This window comes from Mirounga leonina, unplaced genomic scaffold, assembly GCF_011800145.1.
Source record: "Mirounga leonina isolate KUSES-001 unplaced genomic scaffold, KU_Mleo_1.0 Mir_169, whole genome shotgun sequence".
Classification (NCBI taxonomy): Eukaryota; Metazoa; Chordata; class Mammalia; order Carnivora; family Phocidae; genus Mirounga; species Mirounga leonina.
Genome location: NW_023270431.1, coordinates 21,340,647 through 21,368,624, shown reverse-complemented (window position 1 = coordinate 21,368,624; position 27,978 = coordinate 21,340,647). Strand labels below are relative to the sequence as shown.

Below are 27,978 nucleotides of genomic sequence, written 5' to 3'. Positions count from 1 at the left end.
GATGCTGCTTTGAGGTATGATTTGTCTGTGTGCATCTTTCTCTCTTTTTCAAGACTTTTAAAAGTTTAGCTCCAGAAAGTAGTATGAATTAGAATTTTGGAGAAAGTAGGTCAGCTAGATGCCAATTCATTCAAAAAGTTACATGATCTTGATGTATTTGCTGACATAAATCATGAACGAAAGAGAAAAAGACTGGAGTCATGAAAATTCCCATGTGGAGGAAATGAGAACACTTCCACTTTTGTTGGTCAGTAATTCTGTTTACAGTCTTCCTTTTCCTCACTTGGTGCCACTATCCTTTCCACTTTCCAAGTGGAAGAGTAATGTGGTACATCAGGCCAAAATCTATGAGCAAAGGTCTAATGTGATGATGCTGTGACTCTTGGCTCTTAGTTAAAAATGAGTGCAGCCTACGTACACCAAGATTCCTTATTCTCTGCTTCCCAACAAGGGGTTGGAAACAGGCCAGCTGTGTTTTAATTCACTCTGGGACCTAATAACATTCGAAGGTAGTGGAGTGACTCTAGGGTTAATCTAGGCACCTAACTAAGAAGGGGAAAATTGGCTTGGACAAAATCTATGTTATAGCTGAAGTATAAATCCCCTCATCAAAAGCTAACGAAATTGGGACAAAACATTAGCAGTTAGCATCAATTTGAGCATTATGGTTCTGGGGGGTTGGCCACTCCTTACTCTATTAGCTAATGATGACGTTCTCAATAAAAACAGAGCAGGAAGGCGCCTGGGTTGCTCAGTTGGTCAAGCGTCTGCCTTCAGCTCAGGTCATGATCCCGGGGTCCTGGGATGGAGCCCCACGTTGGGCTCCTTGCTCAGCAGGGAGCCTGCTTCTCCCTCTCCCTCTGCCTGCCGCTCCCCATGCTTGTGCGCATGTGCACGCTCTTTCTCTCTCTATCAGATATAAATAAAATCTTTAAAAATTTTTTTGAAAAATAAATAAAAACAGAGCAAGAAGTTCAGCTTGGTGTGAACTGAGATCCAGTTTTGACCTTGCACTTAACTTGCAGAGTGACAGAGAGAACTGGCTGCCCTCAATTTCATTGTTTGTGATATGAGAGAATTGCACTAGGTGAGCTAGATGAGAAGAATCTTCCTTGGACTTGGACAAACCACCTAATATCTCTGGATTTCAATTTTGCCAGAAATGTAGGAATGGCAATTTGAGAATCTAGAAGTTTATGGAAATTTCATCAAATTCTTGGAAGTATAAAGAACTATGTACATACCTGGAAATAGTAGTATTGGCAGCTGAGGTAAGACACTGGTTCCCACAACTTGGTATCCAAGAAGGGGCTCTCTGTACTTTTTCAAAGGCCTATTGGAATCCTTTTATGTAGCTATATTAAGGCAGGCCAGGCTAATTTTGACTGGAATAGTATAAATTTATTGTGATGACTTGGGGAAGCCATGCTGTTCAGAGGTACTGACTGGTATTAATGCAATATAAATCTTTGAATCATGAGAAATCAAATGTGGATTACTAAATTAATAAATGCCATGTTTCCAATGGGTAAAATATTCTAAAAATAGTAAATCTCTGTAGAATAAAGAAAGAAAATAATTGAGATCTACAATCTCGTATCTAAAACTCTTGGGGCCAGACATGTTTTAGAATTCAGAAAATCTTTGGATTTTAGAAATGTACTAGGTTGTCTAGACCTCTTCAGTGGAGGCTTGGCTAGCACCCCTTAATTAAACATGTTAATATTCCTACAATTAAACATGTGAATAATTACACAGACTATTCAGTGAGATTTGAGAACTACTTAGTGGCCTCACATGGTTCAGATTGGGTTTTGTTACCAAATTAGTTTAATATGAATTTACAAAAAATCTTACAAAGCCATTTTGGATTTCTGTCTTGTGGCTAAAAGGTTATGGATGGTCTTCATTAAGTAACCAATTATTGAGCAATTACTATGTGTCAGCTTTTAGACAGTGCCATTTGCATTAATCTTTGTAAACAACCCATCAAAGTGGACATTGTTATCCAGTATTCATAATTTACAAATCAAGAAATTCAGGGTCAAGTATGTTCAGTGAGTAGCCAGAGGCCCCACTGATAATTAAGTTACAGAGCTGGCATTTGAACTCCGCTCCTTCTGGTCCCAAAGACAAAAGACAATGTTGTTTACTCACTGCTTGGTCAAGACTTCTGGTTAGGGTGATAATCTGCCCCTGTGGCCTACATAGTTAAAAAAAAAAAAAAAAAAGCCTTGAAAGTTTAAGTTTTCTCTCCTCATTCTGCACAATCTCTCTGGGAAAGTTCATCCAATGATTATTTAGAAACTGATGACGTCCAGATGGATCTGTGTTCTAGTCCTGAGCATCACACTTGATTATTCAACCTCCTGTGGGTCATCTCCATGTAGTTGTCTCATTGACCCTGCAGGCCCCAAATAGACCTAAAGATCTTTCTCCTCCATTTATCAACTCGCTCAGAACTCCCTATTCTCCCTAAGCTGACCCCCCCAACCCGTGTCCCTTTGTTTCCAACTCTACATATCAATTTCTGTCTTTTGGGGATACAGCTGGAGGGCAGCATTGATGAGGCTGGGGTTTTCAAAGTGCAGTAGTTAAATTTACTAATAAGAAATTTCAGATCCTTTGAACATTCCCAGACAGTATATATCCAATGAAGGTTTTGACTATTGGATAACCAAAATAGCCTTAAATCCCATCTACCTACTCAATAATAAATTACCAAATATTAAGCCCTAAGATTTTACTTTGTGTTCTGTACTGCTTTCTGTGTTATTTAGTTTGGGTTTTTGGATCTCAAAATTACCCGTGCTTTAGCAGTTTGGGTGTATGTGTTGGAATATTGAGTAGCTAAGTAGATAGCATGCTTTCTAATAACAGTGCCTCTAGCAACTAACCTTTGCCCTGAATTTGCCCTGGGATGCTGAAGTGGTAAAAATGGTAAAATAGTGGTAAAATAATAATAAAAAAAGCCCTGTATTTTGTGTTCCCATCTTTAGGTAAAAGGCCAAGCCTGAAAGTCCACATCAATACCACAAGCGACTCCATCCTCTTGAAGTTCCTACGTCCAAATCCAAATGTAAAACTAGAAGGTTTTCTCCTGGGATATGGCAGCAACTTGTCACCAAACCAGTACTTCCCTCTTCCAGCGGAAGGGAAATTCACGGAGGCTGTGGTCGGTAAGATGTTTGGGTTTCAGGCATGGGAAGAAGAGAGGTAACAGGTAATGGGTACCGCGTGAACTATAAATCTTGAAGGCAAGCACACTTTCTTCTACATCTCAGCCAAACCAAATGCCAAAGTTACAAATCATTTACATAATTGTTGTAACCTAGATAGCGCAGTGCTTTGTGTGGAAACAATACAGAATGCAAACTCGTGTGTACCACGGAGCTAATCACCTTCATTGCCGTTATCCTTACAATCCTTGACCAGAGAACTTAAATTGCCTAAGGGAAAGTAAGTTAAAGTGCCTGGTTTAGATCTCTGTAACATAGCCTGTTTATTTGGATTACTTTTCCTCCATTTTTTTTTTTTTAGATGTTATTTATTTATTTGACAGAGAGAGAGAGACAGCGAGAGAGGGAATACAAGCAGGGGGAGTGGGAAAAGGAGAAGCAGGCTTCCTGCCAAGCAGGGAGCCCGATGCAGGCCTCGATCCCAGCACCCTGGGATCATGACCTGAGCTGAAGGCAGACTTAACTGACTGAACCACCCAGGTGCCCATCCCTGTTCTGTCTTTACATTCTTCTGGTGGAAAATAACAACTTCATGAGAAGCTACCTTTAAAAAAGAAAATAAAATATATTACATTTTTTAAAATTTAAAAAGATTAAAAAATTAAAAGCTTTTGCAGGTATGATAAAATTTTACATTTCTTTGGAAATGATTTTAATCCCATTAACAATGTAATTTGAGGATGTAAGCATCTTTAAGCCTTGTCCAGAAAAATTATTTGCAAAAATAAATCCTTTTTTTTAAAAGGATAATATTTTTGAAAAGGGGATCATCTATTATGAATGCGTTCAAAGGCTTTCTGATGTCTCAGATGAGATTTGTATTTTGCTCCACTGCTAGGATTATTGCTGAAGAGCCTTCCATGAAGTTGCCATGTTTAACCCTGTCACTTGCCCTATTGTAGATCAGATCCAGCATTCATGCGTATAAGCAGGGAACATTTGAAGAGAAATATATTTTGTCCTGCAGCCCCTTCCTCCTCATAGAGAAGTCTGTTGTACTCTAAAATCAGACAGGAGAGTAACATTATTAATTAAACGTCTAGACTAGATTTTACCTAAGATAATTGTTTTAAAACAAACACATTACAGTTTGTTGCCAAAAAAAATTTGAGAATTACACACTTTTGACCAATGTTACAACACCAACCCTAACCATATAAACCAAAGAATTTGAAATTTTGCAAATATTCCCCCACCACATTCACTCTTTACTACAAAAAATGCCTGGAAGCTATATACTCACCCCATACACAAACAGAGGCAGGTCCACTGCTCCTTTATTTATTGAGCATCAGAAGTAATATTTTATTTATGATAGTTTTCCCCTTGGTTATTTCGATTGAGAATTTGGTCAATTGTAAACTTCCTTTCCATCAGAGGTGAAAAGTGTTCAATCTTAAAGGGCAAGAAGTCAGATTGCTAGTGAAAAATGTGTGCAAAAAAGGAAAGAAAAATTCTGGTATAAATATACGAAGGTTTCAATAGCTCAGTGATGAGGGATAATCAGATGGACCCAGCATACTTTTATTTACTTACTGTTGTTGTCGTCCTTTAAATTTTTTTACTATGGAAAGTTCAAACATCTAAGGAGAGAAAATATTACAATGACCCTCATGTTTCATCATGCACCTTGAAAACAGATCACTGTTTTGCTGATCCTGTTCCGTGTATTCTTCATACACATAATTTTTTATTACAGGATTTTAAAGCATAACTGGATACTGTGTTTTTAAGTCTGCGAACACTTCAGTATGCATCTCTAACAGATGAGAAATATTTTGAGTAATGCCATGCCTTTATTTCGTTATAATAATAATCTTACCATATCATTTGATACCTAGTCCATATTTAAATTTCTCTGATCTTAAAAATGCCTTCTTCGAGTTGTTTCTTTTTTGCATCAGGATCCGAACAAGATATCCATGTTACATTCGGTTGTTATGTCTCAAGTCTCTTTTGTCCTATAACAATTCTCTCTTTCCTCCCTTCTTAAATGTCACTGATTTGCTGGAATCCTTGGCTCATACATCCTGGTCCACATTCTGCATTTGACTGGTTCCTCTCTGTCCTGTATTACCCATGAAAAAATACATCGATTTGGAAGCTGTGCTAAATTTGGATACAGCTTATTGGGTGAAAGAATATAGATGGCACTGGGCGCCTGGGTGGCTCAGTTGGTTAAGCGACTGCCTTCGGCTCAGGTCATGATCCTGGAGTCCTGGGATCGAGTCCCGCATTGGGCTCCCTGCTCAGCAGGGGGTCTGCTTCTCCCTCTGACCCTCTTCCCTCTCGTGCTTTCTGTCTCTCATTCTCTCTCTCTCAAATAAATAAATAAAATCTTTAAAAAAAAAAAGGAGCCCTGGTTCCTTTAAAAAAAAAAAAAGAATATAGATGGCACTATTATTTCCTAACAACTCACGAAAAGAGACACATAAATGGCTAATGTCATGCTCAGTGATGTTAAGACTGTTTGGTGTGTTTAGGTGATCTCGGTCAGATCCCTGCATGATAAAATTCACCATCAAATTATCACTTAATAGCTTTTGCATCTATTGCTGATTATAGCCCAGATCCATTGCTGATTATTTCTCAGATCCATTATTTTATACAGGACTTCTAAAATGGTAATTTTTATATTCTAGATACATTCTAGACACAGTCTAGATATAATCTATCATTCTGCCTTTTTTAGCTGAAATTCTACAATAAAGAGTTTATTTTTTTAAATTTTCCTTATATAGAATTTTAGGAAGGTTGGGATAAATTCTCATTGTAAGATTTTATTTATTTATTTGAGAGAGAGAGAATGAGAGACAGAGAGCATGAGAGGGAGGAGGGTCAGAGGGAGAAGCAGACTCCCTGCCAAGCAGGGAGCCCGATGCAGGACTCGATCCCGGGACTCCAGGATCATGACCTGAGCCGAAGGCAGTCGCTTAACCAACTGAGCCACCCAGGCGCCCTAAATTCTCATTGTAATAAATTGGTGCCCTGAGAGTCTCCAGTGGTGACCTATAATATTGTTTTATGATCAATAAGAGTGCATTGATTTTTACATATCTAATGAGGTTTAATCAATATTTCATGTACCCAACCCTTATGATTCTTCTCACTGCCTAGCCTGCATAGTGTTGGCTGTTTACCTTGGTTCACTATTAAACTGAATTTCTTGAAGTCAGGGTTTATGCTATTCTTTGGTTATTCATAGCAAAATGATTTACATTGAGTAAATAGGCAGTAAATAATTGTGCTGAATTGAATGGACTCAAGTCTGTGTAGAATATTTTGGCCGGAGGAGGCCAGGAGAGATTGTCTCGTCTAGGCCCTTGTCATCAGGCAAGTATATATCTAAGCCATCCAGCGTAGATAAAATACATCACTGTGTATCTTAAAGTTATCTCTAGGGGCAGAGATTCCAAAACTTCTCCTGGAAGGCTATTCCAAGTAGACTTTTAAAAACTCTTACCTCATCCTTTAGATAAATGTGTTCTTTTTATAATTTCCTTTCTCTTCTAGTAGTCCAGTGGAAGAGGAAAAAAAAAAAAATCCTCTCACATCTTTCCTTTTCCATCTTTCTTTATGCCAAAGAATCTGTGTGTTTCTACTTTTTTTACTTCAAAATGGACTTGCATTTCCAAGTTAAATTATTCTTTGGTTGCTTTAGTTTATTATTTATAGTCTTTCTTAATGACTGTTTTATATTAATTGCTCCTAATTGATTAAGCAGCTATTAATTTTTGATTGTTGCTATAACAAATTACCACGAATTTGGTGGCTTAAAACATCATAGATTTATTATCTTACAGTTCTGTATGTCAGAGGCCCAACTGGCTCTCTCTGGGTGTGGGCAGGGTTACATACTCTCCCGGAGGCTCTGAGGGAAAAATCTGTTTCCCTGCTTTTTGCAGCTTCTAGAGGCTGCCACATTGCCCTTCCGCATTCAAGCCAACAAGAGTGAGTCAAGTGTTTCTCATTCCACATCGTTCTGAATTCATCTTCTGCCTCCCCCTTCTACTTCAAAAGATCCTCGTGACTATATTGAGCCCAGCTGGATAATCCAGGATGCTCTCCCTATTTTAAGATCAGCTGATTATCGACCATATTTATATCTGTAACTTTAATTCTCCTTTGTCATAGTACCAAACATATTTATAGGTTCTGGGGATTAGGATTTGAGCTATCTTTGAGGAACCATTATACTGAGTGTCACAAACTATACACTTGAAATTTGTGTCTCAATTCTCTCTCCCACCAGTTTACCAGTATGATCTCAAGTTTCAATTCTGTTCATCTTTAAAATAGCAATAATGTCTATTTTTCACAGATGTGCTGTGGGTGGGTGCATTTGTGAATTCATGATTATCAAGTGATGAGTTGAAATCCCTTGAGTGCAAGCTACTCTACAATAGCAAAGAATTATTCCTTTTTGAAAAAAATCATCACTTAAAGCCTCTCCTCTTACTTTCTTCTGTAATAAGATAGTAGTTGTTCAGTTACACTAAGCTAGACCCAAACTTATTTTCATTTTCTAAACAATATTAAGTGCCACATTGTGACACATTTCACCTGTATGGTATGTTTAAAAGATTTCCACCATTGAAATGAGAAGCTGTTGATCATTCAGAAATATTCAAGTTAACATTTAGTGACTGGTGGACTAAAACTTTCTTCCTGAGTAATCACTTGTAAGTATTTCTGTATTTATTTTAATATTGGTCTATCTATTGAAAGGCATTTTCAAAAGTTACATACTGGTCTTACATATAAAACTGAAAAAAATAGTCCCTCTTGCTATTTTGGAAAATATGATTTATATAGAACTTCTGCAAAAAATTTATTTCAGCAATATCTTCTAAAATTTTAGATTAATTGGAGCATATCCCAGGTGACTATGAATAATTATTAATGGCCATGAGAGTCTTGCAATGATGTGATAAAACATGATTCATATTTAGTAGATCTAGATTCCTATATCCTTTTTTTAAACCCATACCATGAATGTTCTCATTTCTGGTTTACACATCCAGCCATTGCTTTGTTACTTTTAAATTGAGCTGTTGGTAATTTTGCAAATGTCCAATAAAGTAAAACATGAGAATTTTCTGACTTTGAATCTTTATAGACTCACACTTTATGATGTTCACTTGACATCTAAAAAGACTTTAATCAGTATCACATGGGCAGGAAAGAGTTTTATTCCATCAGTTATGTAGTGCAAGTTAAGGAGTATTCTTACTGCAAGAAAAGCTTGAAATGAAAATAAATCCTATAGTTATCACTACCACACAATCTGACTAAAGAATTAGTCTTCCAACCAGGTGTTAGGACTCAACAGGATTTAAGAGGGCAAATTTCTTGTCTTGTTCTCACAACTGTTAACTCTCACACTCACTGCTCTAATAGGGCGAGCTCCTCGCCCGAAGTCAGGGCTCTCTCAGCCGCTCTCCCGAGTCGCCGTCTTGCTGCTGGTTCCTTAGAGTGATTTCTGAGCTTGCTAGCAGGACACAGTACTAACTGCTCTGTAGATGGCCTGCACTGGAAGGAGCCTGGCCCAGAATGCTAACGTGTTCATTCTAGGACAGGTCCACCTCTACCCAGAGAAGCAGCATGATGTGGGGAAAGAGTATGTATGTACTTTGAGCCAGGCAGACCTGGGTTCAAATTCAATACAACTAACGGCGGAAATTTTTGGGTAAGTCATGTAACTTCTCTGCTTAATTTCTTTCATGTAAAATACAGAATAATCTTTCAGGAGGGTTGTGAAGATTATGAATAAAATCTAATTAAACCCTAGTACAGAGTAGTAGGTTTTATAAATTTTGTCAGTTGCTTTTATAACATGCTGAGTGGTCTTGGATAATTTATCTAACCTTTCTGAGGTTTGTCTCAATTGCTAATAACAAATGGGGCTCAATCACCACTAAAGTTCTGGTTTGCTCTAAGATTTAGTGCTAGGTTGAAAACCTTGGTCTAAGTGCGGGTCCTGTGGTTTTGTTTTCTGTTTTGTTTTATTTGGGGGCAGGGGGCAGGCAGGAAAATTGTAGAGGTATAATGTTTTAACAAAGCTGTCAGTAACTAAAAAGATGTTACCAAACTCATCTCTTTATCGTACCTAATAAATGTTTCCTTAGACGGGACAATTCCCAGCATAAAGAAACTAAAGAAGTGGCAAAATTTTAAGACTATGACACAGTACCCTCGATACACACACTTCTCTCCTATAGTCATGATCATCTTTTAATCATTAAGGGGCATTTCCTGTTTTGTGTCCTTTGGGGAATTGAGTCTTCACGTGACTCATAGAATTCCATAGCTGTGGCCTCTAAAGGAGAATGAGATGAATCCTGAAAAGATAGAGCTGAAAGGATTTTTCATCACTAAATTTCACTTTTCCACTGTCTTAATCTAGTGAAGCAATTTCTAACAAGAGCATGGTAAGAATTTTGACCTATTCTATTAAACATAGATAAAAATAAAAGCATGACACTGTTTCAGTTACTAAACTGATGGTAATTTTATCTCAGCAAGTTTAGGTCAAAATTTAATCATCAGTTTCTTAATCTGAAATTTCTCACTTTTATACCATGGGGAAAATCGATTCTAAAAATTTGAATAAAGTTATTTATAATGATCCAGAACAATATATATTGTATGTCTAAAATGCAATTTATATTCCCATAGATTACGAATATCCCCTACAAGATTGTGTTTTTTTTAAATTTAGATATAATTGACAAATTAGGTTCAGGTGTAAAACATAATGATTTGGTATTGTATATACTGAGAAATTATCACAAGAAGTCTAGTTAACATCTGTCACCATATATACTTACAAAAATTTTTTTTCTTGTGATGAAGATTTTTAAGATCTCAATCAACAACTTTCAAATATGCAGTACATTATTATTAACTATAGTCACCATGCTGTACATTGTATTCCTATGACTTGTTTATTTTATAACTGGAAGTTTGTTGTACCTTTTGACCCCTTTCACTCACTTGGTCTCCCTTTGTGCCCCCAGCCACCACCAATCTATTCTCTGTATCTATGAACTTGGTTTTGTTTTTGTTTGAGATATATCTAAACTTATAAATGAGATCATACAGTGTTTGTTTTTTTCTGTGTGACTTACTTCACTTCACATAATGCCTTCAAGGTCCATCCACATCGTTGGAAATGGCAAAATTTCATTCTTTTTTATGGCTGGATAATATTCTTATGAGAGAGTGTGTGTGTATCCATCCACTGATGGACACTTAGACTGTTGCCATGTTTTAGATGCTGTAAAGAATGCTGCAGTGAGTGTAGGGAGGCATAGATCTTTTTGAGTTAGTGTTTTCATTTTCTTCAGATGAATACCCAGAAGTGGAATTGCTGGATCATATGGTAGTTCTATTTTTAATGTTTTGAGGAACCTCCATCCTATTTTCCACAGTGACTGCACCAATTTACATTCTCACCAATGGTGCACGAGGGTTCCTTTTTCTCCATATCCTCATCAATACTTGTTATTTCTCGCCTTTTTGATGCTAGCCATTCTGACTGGTGTGAGGTGATCTCTCATTATAGTTTGGATTTGCATTTCCCTCCTGATTGGTGATGCTGAGCATCTAATCATGTGTCTGTTGGCCTTCTGTTTATCTTTTTTTGAAAAATACCCGTTGATGTCCTCTGACATTTTTAATTGGGTTGTCTGTTTTTGCTGCTGCATTAGGAGCTATTTATATACCTTGGTTATTAACCTCTTATCAGATACATGGCTTACCAATATTTTCTCCCATTTAGTAGGTTGCCCTTTCATTTTGTTGATGGTTTCCTTTGTTTTTAGTTTGAGGTGGTCCATTTGTTTACTTTTGTTTTTGTTGCCTTTGCTTTTGGCATCAAATCCAAAAAATCATTGCCAAGACAAAGGCCATAGAGTTTACTACCTATATTTACTTCTAGGAGTTTTATGGTTTCAGGGCTTATGTTCAAGTCTTTAATCCATTTGAGTTAATTTTTGTGACATAGTGGTCAAGTTTCATTCTTTTTTGCATGTGGCTCTCCAGTTTTCTCAACACCACTTATTGAAGAGGTTATCCCTTCTCCATTATGTATTCTTCACTCCTTTGTCATAAATTAATTGACTGTATGTGTGAGTTTATTTTGGGGTTGTGATTCTGTTCCACTGATTTATATGTGTGTTTATGCCAATACCATACTCTTTGGCTTACTATAGCTTTGTAATGTAGTTTGAAATAAGCGTGCATGATACCTCTAGCTTTGTTCTTCTTTCTCAAGATTGTTTTAGCTATTTGGGGTCTTCTGTGGTTCCACACAAATTTTACAATTGTTCTACCCCCATACACGTTTTACCCTTAGTTTTTACATTTGTATAGAAAGCAAGAGGAAATGCATAATTTTTTTCTTTCAGCATTGCAAACTTTTGAATTTCAATGGTTTTCTTCAGTAGCTTTTTCATAAAAATGTCTAAGCCTGCTCTACTCATTTTTATGGAAGTGGGATGAAATGTAAGGTAATGGAGATTGCCATTTATTACACTGAAGAGTAAATATATCACTTTAATGACAAAAAGAAATGAATTTTTATTTTAAGTGTCCCAAGGAAGGTGGTGGTGGATTCACCGAAAAAAAATAGCTGAAAGTGGACGTTGGAAATAATTGAAGAATTATAGAGGGAATTAATTAGCTTGACAAGTCGTGAAAGAGGAGCAGGATAAACTAAAGGCAGGAAAAGATGAAGTGGCAGCCATGGCAACCAGCTCAGTCCCTCTCTCCGTTGACCGAATACTCAAGGATTAATGATCTTTAACAAGAGGGTGTGAGGGGAGACAGCAAGATAGCAGCAAGCAATGAATACAAGGCAGTCCCCAAATGTACATCGGGGATGCTAATTATGCCAGAGTAGTCTTATTCACTTTTACATGTAAGGAAATGGATCTCCAAGAGTTTTAAGTAAACTTTCTGAAGTTCCTTACTCAGCTAGTAAGTGGCAGGTCCAAGGTTTGAACCCAGGAAGTCTGGCTCTAGAAACTGAGCTCTGAAACACTCTACTGGCTCTAAAACTTTGGGCACTTTATCTGTTCTTCTACAATAGACAGTTCATAAGCCCCTGATATGTTGCTTCTATAATGTCTTTCCAAACGAATAGGGGAAAAAAGGCCATATGTTCTGGAAGGAGCCATCAGCTACCTAACAAATTAAGTTAAATAAGTTAAATGAGTTAAAATACGTAAAGCACCTACTGTGTCCTTAAAACTTGTTTTCCCCCACCTGTTCCACCACCATCACCATCTCTATTTGTTATGAGCTCCCTGTCTGTTAAGCCCTACCTCCTCTGCTCCCCACTTGGCCACTTCTGGCCAAGGCAGTCAACAATTATGTCCCTCTCTATGTATATCCTAAAGGCTGAGTATTTTACCATCATTCTAAATAAATGGCTATTTGTTTTTATTTTTGTGGGTCTTCTGTTCTCCTATGCTCTATCCAGATAGAAAACCCCTAGGAGTTAAGGACACCCTAGAGGGTTTCCATTTTTACCTCCAGTGTTGTCACAGTGAATAAAGGAATGAATGGCAGAGAGGCAAGGGAGAGAGACCCAGGAAGTCTGAAGCAGTGGTAGGTCACATTTAAGATGGATTTTCCTCTTTTGTTTAGAACTGTTTTCAGAATGACCTCTTAATTCCTTCTCTGGAAATCGTTTTCCCAGTTGGGGAGCATTTGGCTTTGAATCTTCAAGATTAATCCAAAATTTTCATTAAAAAAATAGGAATCTCACAATCACTTGATTTTCTGCTGAGGTGCAAAATTTAGCAGAGCTTAAGTAAGCTTCAAAAGAGATTTTTAAAGAAATTGGCCTAGCGGGTATCAATTTCTTAATAAATGATTATGCCATTATTTAAATAATCTGCCATGAGTTGACACCAGAAAGGCCTGGTTTCATAATAGATGACCATCTCACCATGTTCTGATACAGATAACATCTTTTCAAAGTTCTATTTTTCTCTTGGATTCAACTATAATGTTTTTATGGTCTTCCTGACCTCACCAAATAATAAACTGTTTCAAAGTTTATCTTCTCTTGGAAATAAAATAAATTTATAATATTTCAATATAAAGCATGACAATTTTTTTTTCGTATGTATTGCACAGCTCACTGAGACCAAAATCTAACTTTAAAAAAATTCATTCCTAATTATGTTGAAAGGGGTCCCCCAACATAGCTTATGGCCCTTTGGTCATGGACCAAAACAAAAGTATACTCTATCCCAGATTTGTTGCCAGAGGCTTGCTGTTAAAATACCTTAAAAGGAAAGACAGCTGCTAGTAGAAGGATTAATTGGAGGGTTATGTGGGAATAGATATACAAGATCATATGTAGACTTCAAAATTTCCTTTACTTTTAGGAATACATCTCACAATTAAGGAATACGATCAAATCCCAGTCTCCTAATGGCCCACTTATTTCCTTACAAGTTTTCCTTTCCCTGGGCATTTAATGCCTGGCACTTAAGGATCATACTTGAAGTGTTATGTCGTGCAGGCCAGCGTTTGGTTATGTTGTTTTGGATTGTTCCCTGTTTTTGTTTGTTTTGTTTTGTCTTCATTTGCGTCCTCTCTGACCAGCTACATAGTGAAGTCCTTGGGGCCAGAGCTGAGTCTTACCTTCCCTCGTGTACTCCACAATCAGCGTTAATAGATCTCTGGGTATAGGAGCTGACTCCCCAGAGTTTGATTGGAGGTTTGCTGGAGAGTCTTCCAGTCAACAAAATAAAACCTCTCTATTGGTCCAGAGTGGTACTCTCTGGGAGAAAAAAAGAAAAAGTATCCAACTGGGTTAATGCATTGGCCCTACCCTATTTATTAGGCACAGCTTTAGCTTACACCTGTTGTTCTGACACAATTGATACTCCTCCCCTTTCTCTCAAGTGCCCCAGTTCAGTTAAAAATTATATGCTTAATATATACTTGAGAGAAAGCCTTGAATTCTTAGCATGGACCCCAAGTCTTTCACCATCTGATTCGAAGCTGGTAGCCTCGCCTTTTCTCCTGCAACTGGGGACACTCCTCAATGAGAAAAGAGGAAGAAAATCAAGAAGAGGTTCGCTGCAGGTTTGGCTCTGTGAATTCCATTCAGAAGGCTGGGCGCAGAGGGTTGCTCATCAAATGCCAGAGTAGGCTTTCTCACCAACCTGTCTACTGATGACTTAATGTTGTTGAGCAACTATAATGTGCTGGGCCAAGGGCTTCACAGAGGTTACATCCTCACAGCTACCGTGGGAAGCACAAGTTATTAAAATCCTCCGCTTCCCAGTGAAGACAGTAAATCCCAGAGGAGTTGAGAAATCCCTAAGTGGCAGCCTGGCTCCAGAGCCTGTGCCTTTATTTGACCCCCAGACCGTCACACTTTCCCCATGGCACGTGAGTATTGTGTCCTTTGAACCCTATGTAAAAACCCCTGTTGTGGGGATTATTCTTGACCCCCTCCCCCTACGTGGTGATGTGATGTCGACTAAAGCGTTTAAAAAGGAAGAAACAACCCTGCTTGATTTGAAGGCTTTGGCTTTTTACCTGATAGCTAATGTGACCTAGCTTTTATTATTTAAATGAAAACTATCCAAACGAAGTCCTGATTTTTTTATAGTACTTCCTGTAGAGATAATAACGGAGTGATAAACTCACTGGAAAATGTGCGCACTACAGTCTCCCCTTCAAAAGCAAGCCCTTGCCAAACCTTAGACCGGTTCGCAGACAACACCCCACACTGAATTTCTCTGTGGGGTGCACATACAAAACACAGGCAAGGGAAAAAACCACAGGCAATAAAGTCAACAATTTTAATGTCTAACAGGTCTGCTAAACTAGAAAAGGATGTGGACTGGCTGTGGGGGCAAGTGGGTAAGAGAAATAGTTTATTAAGTATTTGTTTCCAGTGTCTGGGAGATAATTTGTCAGAGCTGGAAAGTAAGGCAGGGTTATCTTGGGACAGTGGCTGAATGAGATGCTCCAGACTGGATGCCAGGACCGCGGGAAATTAACAGCGACCTGGTACATCACAGTTGGGGTCAGTATGTGGGGATAGTTGGGGGCAGGTCAGGGCTGACTTTGTGGGCATGTGACCAGTGCACTCAGAAGGGCCCTGCATTAGAAGTTGAATGCTTTGCTGTTGTGCTTTCTTTGTGAGGTCAGATGAGCCAGAGGTGTATGTACTGAGGGCTTGGTGCCTGGGCTCCTGTGTGCCCATCTCCCAGCCCCTCCTCTGGTTTGGTTCGAAGCCTGGTCCCCTCCTGCTCCTGCTGCTAGGCCTTCCTCTCCCAACCCAGACTCAGGGACTACTGCTGCCCTTTGCTTTCAGGAGAGACTTGGGGGTGAATGCAGGGAGGTTTTGGTGTGCACACCTCCTTGGTGACGTCCGGCAGGACGTGGCTGCAGCAGTCCTTGCACAAGCTGGCACTGCCTCGTGCATTCATGGGGCTCTTCGGCAGGTGCAAGCCCCTCTCCTACCCCTGTTCAGATACACAGTCTGTCTCAGTTCAGAGATTGCAATCCTGTGGCATCCGTGGGTTGGGATGGCAGGCCTGTGGGAAGGGGAGTTGACTTTTCAGCCCTGGGGGGTGAGGTCAGGAGTAATGGGCTTCAATCCTGCTGCTGACCCGGATGGGAGAGGGTTCCATGCAGTCAGGCTTCTGGAGAAGGCAGAGTCGGCACTCACCTGCAGGTGCAACATTAAATAGACAATACATACTGTGACAAGTTGAGACAGAGACTGTGGAAGAGGAAAATGTTTTATACTTTGTCCTTAATGTCACTTTACCCCAGCTTATAAAAATAGGGGTTTCATCTTCTGATTATTATGATTTGCATTAACTGGGCCTGCAGAGAATGTAGCTGGCACTGACTGACATGTGTGTTTTCCACACATCACCTGCCTGATCCTCACTGTAATTAAAACTCTCAGAAAAAGTTTCCAGCAATGTCTTCTTCCATGGAATGTGCCTTTGAAATGTCATTCTGGAAAAGATGCATTTTTCCTACAAGACTTTCAGTAAGCTGTGAGGAGTGCAGGACTGTAGTGGAGCGTCTGGGAGTACACATGATTGTGTTTAGGAAAAGGCCTCTTTCCCCCTCCAACCCCTTCAGTCCACCCCTTCCTTCCCTACATCCTCCCTTCCAACCACAGCTTCATTCTCTTTTCCCACCATGCTCTGCACACTACTCTCCTGAGGGGCTGCTTCTCCTTTCTGCCATCAAACAAGTCTGAACGACAGCTCCTGGAGCAAACACCCCAATGGAAGCTGTCAGCTCCCTTCAGAACAAATCTTTGGCTGAACCTTCTAGAATCCCACCAGTGGAGGCTGTTCCTAGTCCTTTTTGCATTAGCAGTTGTGCTTGTGGTGCCATTTGGCCCTTACCATTGTCCTAGCCTGTTTGGGGGCTAGGGCCTGAGAGTAGCCAGACCTCTGAGACCCAGGGGTGTAGCAGAACGTGCTGTCAAAGTGGGGATTGGTTCAGTATTCAACTGATTTTGTAATGGAAATAATTACTGAACAGTGCAGGATTTGCTTTAAAATTTGCTTTAAAATTTTCAGGTGAAAGAAGGATAATTCTTACATACAAACCACATATTAATTATAAGCAAAAACATCAAAGAAAATAGTTCTACAGATAGGTTTATCAAAGAGTAATTCAGTGATTACGGTTTACTGGCTTTTAAAAAAAAGATGTTTTGCTTTTGCTATATCCCAGACTTCTAATCATGTTTTCCTTTCTTCTTGAAAAGCCTCCATTCCTCCATCTTTACTCTCACCCCAGGCTATAAAGGCATGGAGGAACATACTCATTATTCTTTCAGAAAACATTTGTTGTGTAATTACGGTTTTCATGTTTAAAAGTACAGAAATGAACAAAACATGGACTGAGTCTGGGCCAGATTCAATGTCATGCTCAGCCTACCACATCATCCACAGGGGCTTAGAAACACCCTAAAAGAGGGCTTTTAGTAATTTGTGATGATTCATAATTCTGTAGACTTTCATTTTTATGTGCAACTAAGGACAAAGTGTTACTAATCTCACTGATTCATTAAAAATTACTAAACTTTTTTTTTTAAGATTTTATTTATTTATTTGACAGAGAGAGAGAGAGAGCGAGAGCAGGAACACAAGCATGGGGAGTGGGGGAGGGAGAAGCAGGCTTCCTGCCGAGCGGGGAGCCCGATGTGGGACTCGATCCCAGGACCCTGGGATCATAAACTTTTATATTCGTAGTTAAATTAGTAAATTTCGTGCACTCCTGACATGACTTTTAACTACTCTGTCTTCTATTTGGACTTCTGGCTGCCATGAAGCTTTGCAAAACCACGAGTTTGCACGTACCCTAAGCAGACATTGCTCTTTCCCCAATTTTCTAGAAAAATGCCCCATCAGTGCTTTTCCGGAAGGGACACCGAACTTTCTGAAAGGGTATCAGTGATGTTGCTGAGTTGGTAGAGTCCATCAATTGCTGCTTTTCTAATTTTTTATTATGTCATTACTTTAGGGTCCCTTGATGGTATTTTGTGGTGAAGTGTTTTTTTTGTCGATACTACCCTCTGGAGGGATGCATCAACCATACTTGAGCTTCTCCTTTTCTAATAACTTGGCTTCAGAATGGATGTGGACTGCAGTTCAAATATGAATCCTTTATACCTCATTGCTGAAACGGATTTGGTGGAGTGGTATCCATGTGTTATTATTATCATTTTATCACTGGAAGGTGAGAATGGGTGGAGCAGGTAGGGAGTAAGGTTGGTTATCACACTGAAATTTAGAAGTAATGATGAATGGCCTTTCAAGAAATGAGTAGACAATTAGCATTTACTGTCTTCTTATATTCCAACTCCCTGCCAGGTTGTACACCTCTCTTTCTCAGTGAGGCTCCCTTTCATGGACCAGCCCACCAGGGACAGTGTCTGCAGGTTTAGGCAAAGGCAGCTAAGGTAGGACTGCAGAGCCCAGAGCCCTGGCTGGAGCTCTGTTTGCATATCCCCTCCACTGGCCACATTCCCGGAGATTCTTTTTTTTCAGAACTGACTGACGGGTAAGTGGAACTCTCTGCCTGGGCTTCAAACACAAGGAGGCTTTTCAAGGGGATTTTTCAAACAGACATGACTCAGTGTTAGTGTTGATGAAATAAGGCACAGGAGCTGTCTGCCAAATGCTAAAAGCTAAAGGGAGTACTTAATTTGGAGTGTGCCCATTCAGGACAGATTATAGTCAGGTGTGGCATGTGGACACTTGCGGATGCAAAGGAGGGTTGATAATATTTATGCATGGATACTTCCCTGGCCATAGTTTTCTTTTGTTTTAGGTTTTGTCGGTAATTTTATTCTTAATTTATTAGTAGTCTTATGATGTGCTACATTGACATCTCATAAAAATGGTTACCTTATTTTATCAAACTCTAAAACATCTTTAACTGTAAATCACACCACTCTTTCATATAAACTAAAAAACAATAAAACTGTTGATTAATAACACTGCTTTTGCATACCCTAGTGCTTTTATTTTATATTTATTGAAACAACTTCCTTGGCTTCATTAATACATAATGATACATAATATGAAAATATTATCTATTTTTTGTAAAGAGATATGCTTTTTTATTTTTTTAGTAAACTCTGTTAGATTAGCTTTAGATTTACAGAAAAGTTGCTCATATTGTATAGACAATTTCTATATACTTTACATTCAACTTCTATTCTTAACATATTAATATTGTACATTTGTAACAACTAATGAACCAATATTGATATGTTATTAACTGAAGTTAAACTGTACTTTATTTGATTTCCTTAGTTTTTACTTAAGATCCTTTTTCTCGTCCTGGATTCCATGCAGGATACCACATTATATTTTATCATGTCTCCTTTGGCTCTGGTGGACAGTGTCCGTTTTCTCGACTTTCCTTATTTTTGGTGAAAGGTACTGGTTAGATATTTTGTAGAATGTCCTTCAATTCAGTTTTATCTGATGTTTTTCTCATGGTTAGACTGGGGCTGGGAACTTGAGCAAGGAAAATATTACTTAAAAAAAATTTAAAAGTAGAATAAACAACCAAAAAAAAAAAAAGTTCAGCAACTGCTAAATATTCTTCACCTTGAGAGTCTGAACCTTCTCTTCCACCTTTGACTCTGATTCTCAATAGCCTTGTTTTCCCACACTACACCACTTACTGGGCCAGCAAGAATGCTAGTGACGCAGCAGCTTTGAAATCCTTCTCTACTGGGTTTTCTTCCAAGATCACTGACCCTCTTCAGCCAATTTTGAAACTGTCATTTTCTTGACCTTCCCAAGAAAGGTCTCTGGTAATGACGGCAAAGTCACAACTGCCCCTGAACGATGTAAGATACCAACGATCGTAGGATGCATTTGAGAAATCTTAAAAGCTGGGTAATGGTATGTCTTAGAGCCATTGAAATAGGGTACTCTGAATTTTTAATATATCATTTCTCCTAAAACAGTTTTATTCTCAATATTGTTTGATTATCATTTGGGATTCAGATAAGACTATATTGCTTTTATGTCTCCAAATCAAATTAAAACTAGTAAACTCTCACCTGCTACGTTAGAAGGAAATCAGATTTCTTCTCTTAAGGACTCTTTTCTCCCCAGTCTTGCAAACCCCGAAGAGCTGGTGGAGTTCATTTGGAAGCCCATCCAACTTCTGCACATAGTGGAAGAGCCCGGGGCTCCATTCCATTCACAGCCCTTCCCCCTGCCTGCCCCAAGACCCTGGTTTTCTGTTCCTCCGCCCTCTGATCAGGTGCCTACTGGCCAAAATCCCAGCGAGGACCGCACAGCTGCTCAGAGGAAGCCCCTTGTGTGAACAGGGCTCTAGCTCAGTGCCCAATGTTCTCCTTGCTGGGTTTCTAGGGCCCACGTTGTGCACCCCAGAAGCCTTTCTACAGCTCCAGTTACCTCCAGAGAGCAAGAGATTTCAGCCTCTTCCACGGGGGGACCCAGAGGCAGCCATCTCTCCCCCTCTTTGGGGGTGAACCAAAGATTAAGCATCACTGTTCTTTTCAGATGTCCAAATAACAGGAAGGATAATTCTACCTATTCGACTTTTTTTTTTTTTTTTTTAACCACAGAAATCTAGTTACTGACAAAGGATGCTTATGGACTGCCTTTAACAGACTCAGAGTCACCTCTACATTCATTTTCATCTTGAATCCCTTCTCTGAACCTTGAAGGATGTCTGAGATGATGTTCATTTTCCCTGACCCAGACCCTTAGAGCCCTGTCATGTTAACCCTTCAGTGCCTGACCCCTCTCCTGCCAGAGTAAAACCTGCACATTGCTCTTTTGTATTTAGTAGAGGATATATGCTTTGCTTTATGTCACTGAACTAGAATGAGACATGAGCAGGGGCACTGTGTTAACATGAATTCGCTCACAGTGACCTGCAAATGGCTGCTTTTGTGATCCTCCCCGAGAACAAGTAAAAATAGGCTTGCAGAGGACAGCCATACTCAGTAAAGCAAGGAGGTACCTCAAAAAGGGAAATGGACATAGAAACTTAAATCTGGGTCTTTGTGAGCAAGTTTGTTCTAACTTGCAATTCTGGTAAGCTGGTCTTGTGTGTAAATATTCCAGTAATGCTTCAAACCCACCACCTCATTTTAGTCCCCAAAAGAACACCTGCTATAGTTGGTTATATTACTCTTGTTTGTTTTCCTAATCTGTGGTCTCAGATACTCAACAGAAAAGCTGAAGCAGGTTACAAAATAGAATCCTAGGGTAACATTTTTAAAAATAAATTAATAAAAGGGAAAGAAAAATGAGGGTTGAATGTTCTTACAAGCCAGGAAGAGCTACTCAACAGGAATGTATGTGTAGGGTGCTATACGTTACAGAAAGTTGGGTAAGATGTCTTAAGATCTATTTTATCACATTAAGGAAAGACTCCATTGACTCCTTATTTATCACTTGAGAATTAGTGTTGAATTTAGCCAAATGACTTTTAGTACCCATTGAAATAGGCTTATTTTTTTTCTTTTTATGATACATTTCTGGAATAAACTACACTTGGCCATAATATATTATTGTATTATGTGCTGCCAGATTCTGCATACCAATAAATTTTCTAGGATTTTTTGCATTGATGTGAGTATTGTGAAGGAAAATGTATTCAGTGGCATTTGTTAAAGATGGTTGGGAAGACTTTATTTAAGGGTGGGGACTATTGCAATAGGCGTAGGGACCACTACAGTGGGATCTTGCAGTGTGGGAGAGAGATTGAACTGCACTCTGAATACAACAAGGAAAAGTGGGAATTTATAGCCAAGGAGGTGGGAATGCATGGATGGAAAATGACTAAGAAGAAACATGAGGGTAAGGGGTGGGGGAATCTGGCTAAACTAACCAGACAGGATTCTTGCTAAAGGCAGTTCAGGGTGATCAGGGGATGGTGGAAGATGAGCATTCTCACTTGTGATCAGGTAGGCGATCAGGCATGGACGATAGGGGATTCTGGTTAAAACATTTTAGCAAAAACACTTGATAAAACTGGATGACAGAGAGATGAAGACAAAAAAAGTCCAAAGTCAGGGCCTTGTTGAAAAAGAGCTCATAAGAGCCTACTTAGAGTCTGGTCAGGACAGATGATCTTTGTATGGTGTGTAATTTTATTTTTGTGAAATTTTTGCATTTTGGAGCCTGTGGTGATTACTCTTAAAAAAAGCTTTAAACATTTTTCCTTCCTTTTTATAAGTCCCCAGGGCATCTTAAGACCCAAATTTCTGCTTTCAAGAAATCCTCATCTTTATTGTTACCCTAACAACTACCATAAATTAGCATTTCTGTGTGCTAGGCACTGTTACAGGTTAATCATCACTAAGACCCCTGTGCAGCTAGGTACTGTGATTTTTTCCCCCCATTTTGTAGGTGAGAAAACAGATGCGCATACATGAAGCCCTCACCTTATAGGAGCAACTAGCAAGCAGGATTTGATTCCAGGATCTAAAGTTCATGCTTTTATGTCTAGAAACTTAGTTTGATATGAAACCAAATTGTTAAAAAGATGGCAGGGGTAAATCATTATTTTTGTTCAAGCCCCTTATATGATTTCCTGTAGGATCATCCTGGCTTATTAGATGTTTATTTTGTGGGAACTTGCACGGCAGAAATGAACCTATTACTTTGTGTGGCTTGCAAGGTGGAGGTCCTCTAATAAAAATGTGAGAATGGGGATTTATCAAACAGAGCGATTATGGAAGAATTATTTGCACTATCAAAAAATCTAGTACTTTATAAAGGATTTCAATAATAGATTTCCTTAAACAATAAGCTGTCCCGATCGTTCACCTCAGGGCATTTGAAATATTAAGCAAATGAAATGTATTTAGCCTACAACACGGTATAGGCTTAATGATTAGGAATGGAGAGTTAGTGGGGCGCCTGGGTGGCTCAGTCGTTAAGCATCTGCCTTCGGCTGGGGTCGTGATCCCGGGGTCCTGGGATCGAGCCCCGCATCTGGGCTCCCTGCTCCGCGGGAAGCCTGTTTCTCCCTCTCTCACTTCCTCTGCTTGTGTTCCCTCTCTCACTGTGTCTCTCTCTGTCAAATAAATAAATAAAATCTTTAAAAAAAAAAAAAACAAGGAATGGAGAGTTAAAGTAACTGCATTCCCCACAAATTTGCTTAAATTGACATTTTAATTATATACATTTTCTAAATGAAGTAGTGTGTTTTGGCATGTTGTTATCAGAATTGCTGATCAGGCTACAGTGTATATATTTCCAGGCTGGTACAAATCCGCAAACAATTTCAGAGTACAGAACTGAAATAGAAATTTTGTTTTTTTAGTTGTTTTATTTTCCCATGTTTGTGTTCCAAATAGAACACAAGCACTGCTGAAATACATGATGTTGGAAGTGTCTGATCAGTAGTGAGAGGCCGCCTATCTGTACCCAGTTCCTGACATCTGTTCCAATTTGTAATTGGCTGTCACAGCCGAGGCTTTATGCAAAATGACCGATCATAACAAAAATTACTTTTAAATTGCTCATATAACCATATGCCTTGGATCACGGCACTATCTTTGGCTTCTGCGTATGTTGTTTTTCTAGTATTTCAGGACTTTTTTTTTTTTAAACCACGGCAAAATTGAATTAATGTGCATCAAGGAAGGAAATAAAAAACTGGGTCTAAGAGACTCTGCCACAGTGAGAGTAATTTAAGAAAAATAGAGATTTAGCTTTGTTTTCTAGAAGTAAATTCAAGATAGCATATAATTTGCACAGCCAAGTTAAAAATAAATGCAAGGACCTTGTTTCAAAAAGCAGGAGAAGATTGTCTATTAAAGATACTAAAATATTTCCTTTCTCCCACAGTTTCTCAACTTGTGATGGTGTTATTTTGTTATTTAATGTGATTAAGTAAATTAAAATTTTAAATTATTAACATGAATTTTGCCATTTATCTTTACATTGTGCAATGCTAGTTTTAAATGCAAATACGGGCCTTCAACTCCTAAGCAGAAGCACAGATCACACGATTCGTACTTTGTCGGTGAGACATGCACGTGTATTTCATTCTTGATAGAAGAGTGGAAATGCACAAAACTAACTGCTCTTTTTCCTTCACTTCTTGACACATGGACATTCTATAACTCAGCCTCTGGCTTCCTTACGAGTGAGGAAGAAGGGAGAAGCATGGGAACTGGGGGTTGCTCCAAGCTTCCCCTGTCCTTCTAAGTGGTCCTTTTCAGCATAAGTGGTTGGCAAATATGGAGAACTAACATGAGTAAGAGAGGATACTATAGGATTGCTTGGTCGTTTGTGTTGCAATCTGCATGGGAGCAAGTTTTGCTTTGCTTGAACAGTGTGTCCTCACAGATCCACACCAGGCCCTGTTCCTCAGCCAGAGATGCAGTCTGCTTGCCTTGTTTGACCTTAGAGTCTTGCTAAACGCCCTTGTGTCCTGGGTCCCTCCGAACTCTATGCTGAGAGGGCATCTCAACCAATGGGAGTGGAAGAAACTGCAGGCCTGCCTATTGTTCCTGTCTCCTCTGCTCACACACAGACTTTATCAGCCCTTCATACTGCCCTTAGGAAACCCAGATGCAAAGAGAAAACTATTAAGAATTTCAAGATGGTGACAGCAGGGCATTAAACCAACCATGAGACCCTTCTGAGCATGGGGCCCTGTGTGATGGGGCGTGTTGCCTGCCCATTGAAGCTCACCCTACCTTGGTGACCCCCTCTACAAACTGTGGTGATAATAGTATGTATCAAGTAGGGTTGCCGTGAGCAGTAATGAAGCCACACATGTAGAGTGCTTAATAAGTACCCTACACATAGAAACTCCTGAATATGTGATACTTTCTAAATACTTACATTGTTTTATATCCCAAATAAAATCAGGAAATGTATTATATTCCTACTAGGGACCTTAGATTTAGGTTAAGCATTCCTTGTATAAGCTCCACTAAGAAAGCTATGCCTTCAAACACAAGACTCGGAAACATAATGAATGTTCCCTTTTGTTGTGGTCATGAGGCAATCGTCAGTAAGCAGGCAAAGCTCTAAGGTCGGTTTGAGAGGTTACCTGGTTTCCTTTGTGTAGTGTAATTACTGTAGCAGGTTATAGCAAATAAGGCTGTGTGGGGTGTCCAGAAAAAGACAAATGCTCAAGTCATTAAAAGTGGCTGAATTGCCAGGTTGTCTCTAGCTGAGAATGAGGTCAGTTCTGTAAAGCCTTGGGTAGAGAAGGCCTCTGTTCCAAACTCATAGAGGGGAGACATTTAAACCCAGAATGAAAACAAAACAAAGATGTGAGTTCTGTCTGAGTGAGCAGGGGTGAACTCTTGTTGACTGCAGCATCCAAATGAAATCGGGTGTAGAATGAATTTCATGATCCAAAGTTACTGAAGAACTATTGTAGATGATAGTCATCAATCAGTTCAGCAGAAGTGCTTATGAAATGCCATTTAGTATGCCCAATGTATATTTGGCTTATTTATGTATATTTAAATTAATATACATAACTCAAGCCTGCTCTGGTGCTTTCCAGATTTTAAGGGCATCAACCATCTTGGAAACATCAGTTCAAAAAAAGAGGATTTGATAAATTATTAGCTCCTGATTTAGTGCATACTGATTGTTTAAACATCATTTTATTTTAAACCTAAATTTTTTTTTTAAAGATTTTACTTATTTATTTTTACAGAGACAGAGCACATAAGCAGGAGGGGCAGGGAGAGGGAGAGAGAATCTCAAGCCAACTCCATCCTGAGCGCAGAGCTGCAGGGCTCGATCTCACGACCCTGAGATCACGACTTGAGCCAAAACCAGGAGTTGGATGCTTAACTAATGGCACCACTGAGGCGCCCCGAAAGCCTAAATATTCTTTTTAAGATTTTTTTTATTTATTTGAGAGAGAGTGAGCAAAAGAGCGAACACGGGGGCTGGAGAGGCAGAGGGAGAGAGAGAAGCAGACTCCCTGCTGAGCAGGGAGCCTGACGTGGGGCTCGATCCCAGGACCCTGAGATCATGACCTGAACCAAAGGCAGATGCTTAACTGACTGAGCCACCCAGGTGCCCCAAAGCCTAAATATTTTTAAGAGATTCTCTTTAAATTTATTTTCCATTGGCATATTAGATGAAAAGTATACCAACCTGAAACTGTGACTTTGTTTAAACATTGCTCACAAAAATGATTGGTTGAATATAATAACAGGCTGAGAAATTATGCAAATAGGATAAAAACAAAGAGAACATTATGAATATTCATATTACTATGGAAATGAGCAGTTTCAGGTCCTACAGCAGGTGAGATCTGTTGTGTCTCACATGTCTTATGCAAGTATGATTTTCCTTCTCTGATTCTGAAGCATCAGGCTGACTCCTGTGAAGAGTAGGATAACAAAATGGATATGATTGAATTTTAAAAAATCTCTTCGCAGAGGGAAGGATTGATGAAAATGTGGCACAAAATCTGTGTCTAGCAAGGTTCAAGATTTCTCTTCCTGCCTCCTGTCCATTTGGTTTTGAAAATCTGGATTTAATTTTCATTTTAAAAACTTAATAGACTGAACTGTCTCAGGAAGTATTAGCTTTCCACATTCCTGGGTCCTCTGATCCACTGGTGCTGTGGTTACCATGACTAAAGCCTGGGGAACATTGAGTCAGGACATGGGTTTATTGTTGCGAATGTTGCTCCCTCTTAGAGAATTTTACTGATAAAAATGTTATTGTTTCCAGATGCAGAGCCTAAATATCTGATTGTTGTGCGGCCTGCTCCTCCTCCAAGTCGAAAGAAGTCATGCTCAGGTATATTTTGTTCATTTTTCAGATTTTATTAACTTTAAACCATGCCTCTTCATTTCTGCCCATGGAGACCAAGTGCCTTGGGGATGCCTTAGGAATGTGGATGAGAATACATAACACGGCAGGCCCCATGTCGGCGGATAACCCTGCTTGCAAGTATTACAGTCTGGTTGTAGAGACTGCTTGGGATCTAATCCCAGCACCACTACCTACAAACCTGAGGAATTTAGGCAAATTACTGAACTTCTCGGTGCCTCCTTTCTCCTGCATACCAGGGTCGTCGTGAAGGTTAAATGAGTTCATGCGTGTGTGGCCTTGTAGGCCAGGGCCTGGCCCATAGCAAGTGCTTGCTTAGACTTAGCTCCTGTTAGCCTGAATCTGCTTTGCAGTGTGTCAACTCAGGCCCGCTCTGGTGCTTTCGAGATTCTAAGAGCAAAATCTAACGTCTAACCTTTGTTGAGGGAGACTGTTCACATTCAAAAGCATCACTCCTTTATATGCATGGTCAGTGGGTTGGAAGGTGGGTTCTACTTTACTCGTCCTCTCTCCCTTCGGACCCTCTTCTATTTAGTCCGACATGAGAGCAAGGACTGCTTTCCTAGAACAGCAGCGCAATGCCAAGACCCCCAGGGAGAAGGAGACTGGAAACAGCCAAGTAAATAACCTATGAATAAATGAGTGGAAACATGTTCTATGTGATTAAAGAAAGCTTAAAATCTTACAGTGTCCCCATTCCACTACCAAAATTCCTTCTCAGATCAAATAGGCAGGCCTTTGCTGTCAGAACCTAAAAAAGCTGGGAATATGCCTTTACCGTCCGGTATCCCATCTCCCTGACTGTAGACTACTGATAGAAATGTTTTGCTTTTCTTTTTCATTTACTAATGCAAACTGTTCTTAATATTTCCTAATCATGTTCATCTTGTATAGTACACTAGCTGTCGAGCAAAAAGGATGTCTTTTGTTTGTTCTGTGTTTCTAGCGGCATGAAATGGGTTGGGGGAGCATACAGGTCTTCAAATACCCTGAGCAAACAGGCCCTTTGCAGTTGTGTATTTGGTATCTTCTGGGTGCATCAGCCAAGCCTGCTACCAGAACTTTGTTGCCACAGTGCCCTCCCCTCCTTCTGTTGGTTTTCACTTCTTTTTAGAACAGCAGTAAACAGTCAAGCATTTTGAAAAATACAAATTCCTTTTCCTGGCCTCCTACATTCTCCCAAAGCATGAGGGAAATTCCAGTGACTCCTTATAATTTATAATGATAGTCATCATTTCAAGGCTCTATTTCAAAATATTTAATAAAGTCAAGAGGTATTAGTATGGATCCATGGGATTCTGGCTTCATGTTCAAACTATTTCTCAATATAAACACACAAAAAATGTGTAAGGGACGTCAAAAGAGTGCTCACACCTTAGTTACACTTTATAACTTCA

At 39.3% G+C, this 27,978-nt stretch overlaps 1 protein-coding gene across 24 annotated transcripts in view; it reads left to right on the top strand.

Annotated features, from left to right (window-relative positions):
• The window catches only part of ABI3BP (ABI family member 3 binding protein), a 240,050-nt gene that overhangs the window by 57,304 nt on the left and 154,768 nt on the right, over positions 1 to 27,978 (top strand). For all 24 annotated transcript variants that reach the window (XM_035015258.1, XM_035015259.1, XM_035015250.1 and 21 more), the window contains exons 2-3: positions 3,000 to 3,179; positions 26,480 to 26,548. In XM_035015258.1, the coding sequence (XP_034871149.1) occupies positions 3,000 to 3,179; positions 26,480 to 26,548 (249 nt within the window). The remainder of the gene's footprint in view (positions 1 to 2,999; positions 3,180 to 26,479; positions 26,549 to 27,978) is intronic.